At 36.1% G+C, this 13,373-nt stretch overlaps 1 protein-coding gene across 1 annotated transcript in view; it reads left to right on the plus strand.

Moving 5' to 3' along the window:
* Positions 1-12,997, plus strand: part of LOC123547648 (ionotropic receptor 25a-like) — a 91,475-nt gene extending 78,478 nt beyond the window's left edge. Inside the window, exons 11-18 of the mRNA XM_053550713.1 lie at positions 388-454; positions 2,403-2,542; positions 3,294-3,532; positions 4,592-4,689; positions 5,179-5,428; positions 6,662-6,837; positions 7,709-7,841; positions 8,952-12,997. Of these exons, the coding sequence (XP_053406688.1) occupies positions 388-454; positions 2,403-2,542; positions 3,294-3,532; positions 4,592-4,689; positions 5,179-5,428; positions 6,662-6,837; positions 7,709-7,841; positions 8,952-9,603 (1,755 nt within the window). The 3' untranslated portion in view covers positions 9,604-12,997. The remainder of the gene's footprint in view (positions 1-387; positions 455-2,402; positions 2,543-3,293; positions 3,533-4,591; positions 4,690-5,178; positions 5,429-6,661; positions 6,838-7,708; positions 7,842-8,951) is intronic.
* The last annotated feature ends 376 nt before the right edge of the window (positions 12,998-13,373 follow it).

A 13,373-nucleotide genomic window follows, 5' to 3' on the forward strand; every position in this document is an offset into this window, starting at 1 on the left:
TTTAATGAAGTGGGTAAATGGAGGGGTTGGTGGGGGTGGGGGGGGGGGGGGGGGGGGCGGGTACTGAGAAACTTACACCTCCAAGTTCTTAGAGTAGACTACTTCCACACTTTCTAAGGGATTTGAGTGAAACATTCTTTTTCTTACTTGATAACACCTTCCAGAAAGAGTATTTGTGGTCTGTAGTATCTTGAGACCAAACGTATTATGTTTAAGTTGCGGATTTTTCCCAATTTCGTTGGGATTTTTCTAATCTGATCGCCTAAAACTGCATTTTTTAGCATGAGCTTGTCAGTGATAACAGAAAATGAAACAGCGAATACCATAGTATATTATTAATAAAGGTCGTAAGTAACAGGTTATCTTTGAACTTTACTTCCATAACAGTATGAGCCGTTCATATACAGGGAGAAGGTGTTTGACAATGGAACTGAGACCCGCTATGAATACAAAGGTAAGTCAATTGGTATAGGTTACCTGTGTCAGTATTTCATCATATCTGTAGACTTGGTTCTACCAGCAGTTCCTTATATAGATGGACTTGGTTCTGTCAATGGCTCATTATATCGATGGACTTGGTTCTGCCAACAGTTCCTTATATAGATGGACTTGGTTCTGTCAATGGCTCATTATATCGATGGACTTGGTTCTGCCAACAGTTCCTTATATAGATGGACTTGGTTCTGTCAATGGATCATTATATCGATGGACTGGGTTCTGCCAATAATTCATTTATTATTATAATTATATACCTATATATACGGCTTATATTTCACCAGAAAATATGAACAGACAGAAAAAATATCCTTATTGTACCTTTTGTATTTTATGTTGCTTTATGTCTACTTTCATTCAATACGCATGACCTGACACAGTTCTATAATTAGTGTACATAAAAACTTCACTCCATTCTATTTTAACATTGGTAAACATATAAATCAAACAGATGTTTGAGCTGAAATCACCAGTGGTGCATGAATTTATAATTACATGTTGTGTACTTGTTGAAAAAATATGGAACGGGTTTACCAGAGTTATAAGACTTACTTCACAACTGAATTATTCTGTTCCTAATCAAATTAAAAAGGTGATACGCTAGAAAAAATAGTCAGTGACATTCAGGAACATCGTTGATGAATTTCTATCAGTGATAAGACATTCTAGCGCATGGTTACATCACCGCGTTCTAGTTGACCATTTATATAACAATAATTTCAACTTATATTTCAGGTAAATGTGTATTTGTTTCTCATTGATTTAAAGTAGACTTTAAGTCATATTTCAATTTTTTGGCAACTGAATTGTTACTAAAAGATTAGAAGTATATCATTAATGGCGCAGTGTATAAGTGCGATATTTATTAAGTTAATGTGGCGAATGTTTAAATTTGACTATGAGGCTGTCTTTAAATGTACACGAGAGAATTTGTCCGCAAATGGGTTCGATAAAATTGCATTTCGTTTAAGTTATAGTTTTGTGAGACAAAATAATAATGTGTTTTCTGAATTCATATCCTCTGTTAACAAGTAGAATGGAGGCACACCGTTATTGTCAGAAATCAGAACAAATTTATGAACCCACTCTGCCAGTGTTTCAATGCTCTGATACAGAATAAAAAAGTGCCAGGAAAATTGATACTGTGTTATCAGTTCATTAATACTTGCAACAGTTTCCGATTACACTCTTAACAATACTTGCTGTCGTGTAAATTAAATTAACAACATATACAATATTTCATGAAGGACCTAAATTGCCCAAGAGAGCTGTATTATACCTGTATTATATCAGAATTATTTTTCATGAAGCTTATGTCGGGCAAAAAAATAGGTCACTGGATTGTAGTGAGCCTTTAAACAACCAAACGGGGGTAAAATATGGACGAAATTAACTGACAATTAATCCTTAACAAAACAAGGAGGGGAAGTCTATGTTTTTTTTAAAACCTCTCGATTGAATAAGGATAATTCTACTCCGAAAGTATCTTATATATAAAACTGCAAACTTGTTAAACTGTGGGTATACCATAGAAAAAAAAATGAAATAAAAAGTTGTTCTTAACCAATTTTCTTTATCTTTAACTCGTTTACATTTCGCTCGTGCCTACACCACTTGTGGAAATACTGCATGTGACGTCCACTCATTAAAAGATACTACTATCGTACGCTGGTACATCCCCTAGAACATTGTACATTGTGGCTTATTAGCAGACGATTTATTTTGATCATTGTAATTGCATCATGTTCACCCATATATATATGCTGCATTTTTATGTATTTTAAAGCTTCACACGACACAGAAAAGGTATACAGAAAACATTGCTTTCTTATCTTTCAAATGTTTACACATGGTTATAAAAACTGGTAGAGCAACTGAGTATTTAAAAAATTCATACATTTTTACAGGATTGTGTGTTGACCTGTTTAAAGAGATAGCTGAAAGGTTGGACTTTGACTATGATTTTTATGAATCAGAAGATGGTTACTTCGGTTCTCTTAACGACGACGGCACGTGGAATGGAGCCATACATGAACTCATAGAAAAGGTTAGTTACAATGCCGCTAGTGGAGCCATCCATGAACTCATAGAAAAGGTTAGTTACAATACCGCTAGTGGCTGGAGCCATACAAGAACTCATGGAAAAGGTTAGTTACAATACCGCTAGTGGCTGGAGCCATACATAAACTCACGGAAAAGGTTAGTTACAATACCGCTAGTGGCTGGAGCCATACATGAACTCATAGTAAAGGTTAGTTACGGTACCGCTAGTGACCATTAGTTGCTAAAATATGTGTTTTTATACCTGTATGATCTTTGAAACACTGGTGAACGATCTAGGAACGACATTACCCTCTTGTTTTAAGAAAAATATTTTGAGCGCACGACATATTATTTCGGGGACATAACAAACTATCTCGAGAGCAACTTATTTCCAGTGCGTTACATCTTTTTTGATCGCACGATATTTGCTCAAACGCTCGACATCTTTTCCGTAAAGACCGACACCTTTACGCACTGCATCTTATTTCAATTGCTCCACTTTATATTTCTTTTTCTGCAATTATATGCCGTCAATTTTGTGAATAATCGAAAAAAAGTTTGTTAAAATTGCGCTGTTCTAACAAATGCAAAACAACTGTGGCGTATTACCTAACGCCCTCTTGTATTTATCTAATACTCCAAAAGACAATGTTTGAAATGGCAAATGCATGTAGGAACACAACGATAATCAATATATAAAAAAAGAAACAAACAGATGGAGAGATAATCAGATGCAATCGATTTGTTTACTTCAGAAAGCAGATATAGCTGTAGGACCAATATCTGTCATGTCGGAACGAGAGAACGTCGTCGACTTTACTGTGCCTTTCCACGAACCTGTTGGTCTGACCATCCTGATGAAGAAGTCCAAGTTTGAGTATACACTTCATCGGTTTCTGAGCGTGCTTGAACCGGAAGTATGGGGTTGTATCGTGGCTTCGTATTTCCTGTTTAGTGTACTGATGTGGTTATTTGACAAATTTAGTCCGTTCAGGTTAGTCTAAATACAGCTTTCCTTGTTCAATTCTCCAAACATTTTAACAGTTCCAGGCAGAGTTTTGTAGGTATTCATATACTCAAATATATTCCTTTCGCTTGATGGAAAAATAGCTGTATAAGTCAAGTTACCCTTGTTTTCTTTCCAGTTACGAATATATGAGTTTTCTCTAACAGCCATTCATTTTTAGCTCGACTACTTAAGGAATAGGTAGAGCTATTGGACTCACCCGCGTCCGCGTCCCGAGTTGATTACGTTTTTGTATGTAAGCTGGTAACAACTCATAGGAATGGAACTTTCAAACACGTATTCACTCTGATAAACTGGCCTACATTGCACAGGTTTCATAACTCTATTTTTTTCACAAAATTATGCCCCTTTTCGACTTAGATATTTTGGGTTAAGGTTTTGTTTGTAAGCTGGTATCTCAGTACCCACTTATGGGAATGGATTGAAACTTCATACACTTGTTCACTGTCATAATGTCACATGTACCGTGCAGGTCCCGTAACTCTACTTTGCATTTTCACAAAGTTACGCCTCTTTTTCGACTTAGAAGTTTTTGGTTAAGTTTTTGTGAATAAGCTGGTATCTCATTTTCCGATAATGGGAATGTATTGAAACTTCATACACTTGTCCATTGCCATAATCTGACATGAAGTGCACAGGTTTTATAACTCTACTTTGCTTTCACAAAATTACACCCATTTATCGACTAAGCAGTTTTTTGGTTAAATTTTTTAATGTAAGCTGGTATCTTAGTACCCACTATTGGGAATGGATTGAATTTCACACATTTGTCCACTGTCATGAGCTGATAAGTACTGTGCAGGGTCCATAACCCTGTTCGCACAATGATTTGCAAAATTATGCCCTTTTTCAACTTTTGTATTTATTGAAAATTGAAAAGGCTGTTAAAAACCGATCGTTGCTGTCCTCCGAGAGCTCTTGTTGCTATTAATACTTGTCTTTTGTAAGCAATGTTTTAATAAAAATTTCAAATGATAGGTACTACTTTAATCAGATATATTAATACCTGACTTCCACTTGTTTCAGCTATCAGAACAACCCAGATCGTGGGGCTGGTCCGGAGAAAAGAATTTTCACTTTAAAAGAAGGAATCTGGTTTTGTATGACTTCCCTTACGCCTCAAGGTAGACCCACTGTCAACGTATTTTAGTTCTAAACTCCAAACGAGGTGAAGTTAGCAAAATTTCAAACAGTCCCACATTTTTCAATGTTGGAGTTAAAATAATACTCGAGGCACCCTAGAAAAAATGATATTAACAGTCTTATTTTGTGTTTTATAATTGTTTACCAATAGTTTGACGTTTCTTTTATCAATATTAATGGTATAATGAATTCCCTGCAAATGTTTAGGACAGTGGCCATCACTTTGAAATTTGTCTGTACTTGAGCTTGAGGAAACATCATAAATTATACAAAATTTATAAAAAAAAAACAAAAAAAAAACAAAAACAAACGACAAGGTAAAAGTTGTTTAAAAATTGCAACACAGTGCCAAACAAGGTCAACTTTAAGAATATACCAAGTGAATGCCATGTTTTAAATATTACTGTTAGGATAAAATAGCTTCGATAATTAGGTTCAAGTCAAATTGTAATCACCAACTTTACTTCTAGGTGGTGGCGAGGCTCCAAAGGCTGTGTCCGGCCGACTTGTTGCCGCCACATGGTGGCTTTATGGCTTTCTTTTAGTTGCTTTCTACACGGCAAATCTCGCGGCATTCTTGACAGTGACAAGACTTGAAACACCAATAACATCACTGGAGGACCTTTCTAAGCAACAAAGTGTTAAGTACGGACCAATTAAAGGTACAAGTGCACTCATATACTTTAACAGGATGAAGGAAATCGAAGAGCAATTTTACAGGTAAATGATTCTTAGTATTACAATTACATTTAAGCTCACTGGAGCACAAAATGCTGAACGGGTGAACTATTGTGATTACTATTGTGACCTAAGTAGCCCGTCTATACGTACGAACGTATAGAACTATTTTCTTCGAACGTGAAAGTTGGTGTGAATGTTCTGTGGGTGATCCTTCTGCAGATGTTCAAACAATTCCGCTTGATAGACATGCGGAAAAACAGAAAAACTGCTCGCAAGATTATAAAATTTTGCACAAATGTTCTTGGATGGCCTTTTAGTACGGGATAAGTCTCTAAACAACATCTGACTCGCTTGTCCAGTTTTGAAATAACCAAAGGGATGGTAACTTTTCCCTGCAGGTATATAATGGAATCTTTCTGCAAAAAAACTACTCGCCAGCTTCTAAAATAATATTACACATAATTATATTCTGGGATGTCCCTTTGCTAAGAGTGAAAGGTATTCTTATTTGAGCCGCACCATGAGAAAACCAACATAGTGCATTTGCGACCAGATGGATTCAGACCAACCTGCGCATCCGCGCAGTATATGGTCCGATTCATGCTGTTCGCTTTCAAAGCCTATTGCAATTAGAGAAACCGTTAGTGAACACAGCATGGATCCTGACCAGACTGAGCGGATGCGCAGTCCGGTCTGGATCCATGCTGGTCGCAAAGCCACTATGTTGGTTTTATCATGGCGCGGCTCAATTATATATATTTAATTAGAAAATTATTCAAACGTCACCTGGTCTGAATTTTAAATTATTTAACAAAAGCAAAAAAGTTTCTTTGGTGGTTTTCACCCTCTACTTACACTACGAAAACCATTTTTATTTGTCAAAAAAAGACATGATTGCCGAGGACAGGTCTAGTTTTCCCAATATAGCTCTATGGAAAGCGTTGAAATCTCCTCTGTTTAGTTGTAGTAGGTCACTGTGACCCTCTCGTTTAACAGTGCTAAAATAATGCAGCAAAAAGCTGACGAAGTAAATGCAACTTAGATGTCTGTTAACCGGATGTGGAATAAATATTCAGAATGTATAAGCAGTGCATAAACAAATCTATTTAGAATATGCCCGTAATCTTTGGATGTATGCCATGCTATTCAAAAATGCCACAACAAATTCATTATTACTTTTTGTTTACATAAAATATGCAAAAACATCAGAATATGGCAGCAACAATTTGAAAAAAAAAAACAACAACAAAAAAACATATAATAAAATTTCAGAATATGGAAGGACATGAGTTTGAATGACAGTTTAGACGCAGTTGCTCGTGCAAAACTCGCGGTTTGGGACTATCCAGTTAGTGAACAATTCACAAAGCTTATCAGCAGAATGTATAATCCAAATACAACAAGCGAGGCTATGGATATGGTGAGGCGAGGAGAGCTGGCACTGATTGGTATGTAATTTATGAAATTTGAGACAGAACTTACATTTGAAAATCCACATTCTTTTCCACTGTATCTACGAATCGTTCGTGTATGAATACTGAAAAGTCACAAACTATTCTTCTGCATAAATTGAGCATGCTTTTACTCATATGCTTCAACATAATTAGAAGTTAGTACTCCTAAGTGTTCAATAAGTGACCATTTTGCTATCATCTAATCACAGTAAAGGCACGCTGAAAAGGGGCATCTGAATGGCCTTTCACTGCAGCCATGGTGGTTACCTGTTCATTTCTGTTCTTGATAGATATGCTCTTTCTAAAAGAAAACATGTGAAAAAAATGTCAACCACAGTGGATAAATTCAAACTTCCTAGATGATATCAAAATTAGGGTCATGTTTTATAATCATAATGCTGTGGTTTAGTACAAAATGAGGCCTCAGTGGTCAAGGTCGCTGACTTAGAATCTCTTGCCATTCACCGATATATGTCCAAAACCTCGTCTAGGATGTAGAGTTCTTAATATGAGGAAACCATCCAGATGGTTGAAGGATCTTCCCAGGTGACTGCCCTTACCTGAAACAATGGTCAGAGGAGCATTTTGGGTCTTCCTCGACTATCTAAAAGCTGCTATAGTTGCCATATGACCTATATTGTGTCGGTGTGACCTTCAACCAAATAAAAAATATTTTATCATATGAAGAAAAACAGTTAAGTGAATAAATATCCACAATAATTAGAGGTGGAGGACGAATAATCTCGGACACAGTGTGTTGATACGCATCGCCATGGGATCGAACTCACGGCCCTGCTCTTTTACCGTATTTAGATAAGCGGATGTAGATATTGATGAATGACAAGTGAACATGTATATATTACAGACGACAGGAGCCGAAATAGGTATCAGGTATTAACAGACTGTAATGTGGAGGAGATTGGAGAAGAATTCAGCCGGAAACCGTTTGCATTTGCTGTTACACAAGGATCACCATTGCGGGCACAGATGTCTAATGTGTAAGGCATCCTCTGTCAACCCGTCTTATATCTCAGTTTGTAATTCGCCCTTAGAGAATCATTTGGCTAGGTTCTTAAACCCTACCCTACTAAATTTCTAAAATGGACTGGTCCATCTTTCAATTTGGGCAGTACCATTTATTATTTGAAATTTTACTGACTAAATAGCGAACAGCGAACGGGTGTGCAGGCTGATCTTGGTCTGCACTGGTCGCAAAGGCAGAATCATTTGTCGGCAGCAGGCTAAAGGTTAAAGTATTTTATCCCTATAGCCGAATTTGTGTGTGTGTGTTTGTGTGTGTTCGGGTTTAACGTCTTTGTCAACAATTTTTCAGTCATATAAACGACGGTGTCTACTTGTAGCAGTGAGCACAATGCCCAACTTTATACTGCTGCCTCACTGGAATATCACGCCGTAGACACGTGGCTTGATACCCCGCCCAGTCACACTATACTGACACTGGGCTGACCAGTCCTAGCACTATCCCCTTAATGCTGAGCGCCAAGCGAGGAAGCTGCTAGTACCATTTTTTACGTCTTTGGTATGACGCGGATGGGGATCGAACCTACGACCTCCCGCACTCGAAGCGGACGCTCTACCACTAGGCTACCGAGGCAGTTATATAGCCGAATTTAGTAAACCTTTAATGGGTGTATCATTTTGAGCTTTAAGAGGGAATGGTCTGAAATAAATATTGTTAGCTTTTACTCTCAGACTGACTCCTCGATGTTATATTGTGTATAGAATGCAACCCGATTAATGTTCCCCGCAGACCACAACGTATGGTAAATCAGTTATGTTTACATAATGTCTCATTAGCTATTGTGTGTTCTAAATATGTCTTGGCAAATACATGAAAAAGGCAATATTATCTTTTTTTATACATGTATTTGATTTATTTGACCGGAAAAATCATTGCAAAACGTATTGTCAAAAACATGTCTTTCTGTACTCAGACGTAAGAGCGTGCAATTTGATACACATTTTGTGCTTTTCTCACACAAGAGCGCATTTTAACACTCATCTAATCAGTTGAATTTTGTCCAGTCGAAGAATCATATTGTTTCCAAGTTTTACAATATGTAACGTAGTGTAACATTATTTTGTAGGATTCTCGAACTTTCAAACAACCGTTATCTAGAAGACCTGACAAACAAATGGTGGGATTCTAACGAGCTGAAAAAAGAATGTGACAGGATTGAAGACGAAAGTGATGGAATCTCCATTGAAAATATTGGCGGGGTTTTCCTCGTGATTGCAATAGGAACCGGGATGTCGCTAATCGCTTTTGTTGTGGAGTACTATTACTATAAAATCAAACCACTAAAGGAAGAACGGTTGTACAAGATGCGTGGACGCACTAACGTGTCACGAATACGCTCAGAAGTTAGCTTAGATAATGTGGATGTTGATAGGAACACATCGCGTACACCAGATTGCATGAATACAATGACACTTAGTACAACAAGATCCGATTCCTCGGACTCTTGTGTTAAGTTTTCATCAGGAAATACGGCAAGTTACAGACGAAGTAAGAAAAAGGTTAGTAATGCGCATTCAACATCATCTCATTGTAATGGCATTGCAAATGGAATAAACGGTCGACACAATAATAATGGGGATCACAGACATTCGAACGGACATGTTTCAAACGGAGTAACGAACTCCATTTTTACATACGATTCAGATGAAGACATGTCTGTTAAATACCCAGATTTACATGATCCAGAAAGAAAGTCAGTGTTTTCAGAGAAATTGTGAGCAATATTCTACGTGTTAAGAGTGAAGAGGAAGTGCTGTACATACTAATGACGGCAGCTTTAAGATACTTATGACATACTGGATATAACCGTCCTCATCCGAGAAAAAATATACACATAAACTGGATTTCTTGAAATCGAACAGGATAATTACAAGATGCTGCTTTTATAACAAAAGCTAAGATCATAGGAATGTCATTATTAATTTTCTGAGAGACATATTGTGTTGTTTTTTTTTCAAGTTCATCCAGTACGGTGAAAAAGGTCCGGGGAACATGCTTTTGGGTTAAACGCAATCAAAATATTATGTTCTGTAATGACATTCTACGTGTTGGTTGTTCAATTTGACCTCTGGTGTTACGTGAAAACAAAACAAAACTCTCGTAAACCGTAAACAAGTGTTTTCATATTAAATTCCTGTGCACCATTTCACAGGCCCATGATGGCATATGTTATGGAATAGAGCACATTTGATCACGTGTTGAAAGAGCAGTATCTGACCTCACTTATGCGCGGACACCGGTCAGAGGAACCGGGTACCAGCCATCGGAGATATCTATAGTTCATAAAGTTGTCTCTGTTATTGGTGTGAGATTAATACGTTTAAAGTAACACGGTTGTACATAGAAGGCCGTTAGTTAAGTGAAACAGCGCTCATTGTGGTATAGAACGGGCTGTATAAGTCTAGACCAAACATTGTTGACAGTAGTGTATACTGTAGGACATACTGACTATTGGAAGCACCTCAGGGCTGTTTGCCGTCTTCTCTGTGATATATATAATATACATATAACCATTAACAGTCGTCTGAGTTCTGTTAAATGGTGAAGCTGGTTTCACAATAAATGAAACAGGTATATACTCTAATATTTCGCTTGAAGTTTTATTGCAATTGTCGTGTTATTATATGAAATAACATTTATAGCAATGATATCGATATTATATATCAGGTGTATAACATTTTGAGATTTTATCATATTGCCTATATTATATTATATTGTCATAACCATAATTTTATCGTATTTTAATGATGACATATCAAAAATTTTCATATTATGGAAACAAATGTATTTATTCTACAACACATTATTTCACACATCATTATGAATAGTGTTCATAAATTGAGTTCAGAGATGCACTTCACGGACCAGTTCTACATTTCTGGTGCATAAACATGTAGTCAACAAAATTATTTCATATAATGTTTATGGCTGCACTGTACTTAAGTCATGAAACACAGGATCATGACTGAAGCAAAACCAGCCAGTTTTCATGGTTGAGCTGCATTTTACATTGAAGTTATCTGTCGTCCATGTTTTAGCTATATGAGCCGCGCCATGAGAAAACCAACATAGTGGCTTTGCGACCAGCATGGATTCATGCTGTTCGCTTTCAAAGCCTATTGGAATTAGAGATACTGTTAGCGAACAGCATGGATCCTGACCAGACTGCGCGGATGCGCAGGCTGGTCTGGATCCATGCTGGTCGCAAAGCCACTATGTTGGTTTTTTCATGGTGCGGCTCATATAACCGTTTAACATATGAGCTGTAATTTCATATCTTAAAAATATTTTTAAAGAAGACATTTTTTAATGACGGTTCATAATTTGTGATATAGAAACCGTCCGTGACAGGGCTTTGATTTCATTAACACAAAAATATCCATGGTTAAGCTTCATTTTCATTACTTAAAAAGTATTCATGACTGACTGGCTATAATTTAATTAGCACAGAACTTCTTCTTATTCTTCTTAATATAGCTATATCTTTATTACAGAAAATAGTGTTCGTGACTGTCCGCTGAGAACTTCATTGTTTAGGTATATCACCATTACATAAAATAATATTCGTGACTGTCTGCTATCTTCATTACAGAAAATGCTATTCGTGACTCTCTGCGCAGAACTTCTTTGTCTTTTAGCTTAACTGTCCGTGCAGAACTTCTTCATAATTTAGCTATAATCTTCATTACAGAAAATAGTATTCGTGACTGTTCGCTTAGAAATTCGTCAATCTTTAGCTATGTCTTTATTGCATAAAATAACATCCATGACTGGCCTACTGACGTCTAAAAGAAAAACATGAGTGAGCAATAATTTCATTATATATAGACGTTCAACATGGCTTTTAACTTCCATGAAATACCATTGCACTTCATGAGTGGGTTATTATTTCATAAAACAGAGTTTCGTGACACATCTGCTATAACTTCACTACACACCAATGCTATCCGTATGACTTAGTCGAAACACTATTATGTAAGCTATTTCTATTATGCCGACGCACATCTTCTTAACATGGAAATTAGGACGGAAAAACTTCTATGGAGATTCATGATTCATCAGAATCATCCTTGTGTTGTTTGAATAATCTAGTATTAAACAATTATTGGAGGTTTAAGAATATAAAATGTTACTCGTATATGGCATAATAGTTTTCAGTAAAATATTTACACAACTGGGAAAAACAATCAAACGACTGTTAAGATTACCTATATTAGGACTGTTCACAGTTTGACTAGAGTGACTTTTCAAAGTTACATTGAAACACTGCGACAAAATTACCGAGAATAAATACCAAGTTTTGATAAATGTTAGAACAAAATTCAAATTTGCAAAAAAATCGCCACGTGCAAAATTCATTTCTGAGCTATAACAAATAGACTTTTTGAATTACAAAAGAACATGTTATTTCAATAGTGGCAAGTAAAATATTCATATATTTTCCAGAGTAATGATTTTGTATTTATAATGATTAAACTGTTTACGCAGTATTTTAAATCTGCCAGTATGTTCGATTTTAAGACCGCGAGTGATAACTACGTCGCAGTTGTTCTGTCTGGTGAACTGAATAACCGGGAAGCTTATTCTAATGTTAAATTCAAAAGGTGTTTTATAATAGTACCTGCATCTGCAATATTGTATTCGGCTAGTGTGGAGTTTTTGCCAGGCCTGGATCCCACGAGGACAATAATATAAGATAAATTAGACTGAAAAAAATCGTATGAAACGGTGAACTCTTTAACGCATGGAACTTCTAGACACTCAAAATCTTGTTAACAAAGGAGAAGGAAATAGAATATAAATATTATAAGAAACGAAATGTTCCTTCAGGTGTTCATGGGCAATGAACGGCAAGATTCATGGTTTTGCCTATCATATTCCTTAATATGGGTTTCTTATTTACATTGTTTATAATGAAACATTATAAATTGTTCATTACATGACGTATTTTTCATCACTTAATTAAAATAGTTATAACTGACGTTACATGACGTTTTGACTGGGTAATTACGTCTTGTTATATTTTTGAAAATGTAATTTTTATATTATTTCATGCATTTGTGTTTTAAAGTTCCTGTTTGTATACATTTTGTTAATATATCTTCAGAAACTGTTTATTTTATTTATCTCTGAACCCCAGTTAACACCGTGAATTGTTCGACCGACTTCTGTCGTTTTTAATAATAAAAACTAGATATTGCCCCTGCTAGAAAATCGACTGACGTCCCAACTATCACAAATATAAACCATTAATTAGTAGTGGGCTTCTCGAAGCCGTTAGATGTCGGCAACATAAAGATTCAGGTATTCAGTTGCAATTGAATACATAAATATTTTAATATCAGAATACCATTCTTCTAGCTTTCCCATTGGACTAAAATTGCAAGAATATACAATAGATTGAAATGTGTAGTCAACTCATTTCTAACAAAGTTATAACACGTAGTAGTCGCATTCTCAAGGATTGTTACATTCTGTGTTTAATGTT

Source organism: Mercenaria mercenaria, chromosome 9 (assembly GCF_021730395.1).
Source record: "Mercenaria mercenaria strain notata chromosome 9, MADL_Memer_1, whole genome shotgun sequence".
NCBI lineage: Eukaryota > Metazoa > Mollusca > Bivalvia > Venerida > Veneridae > Mercenaria > Mercenaria mercenaria.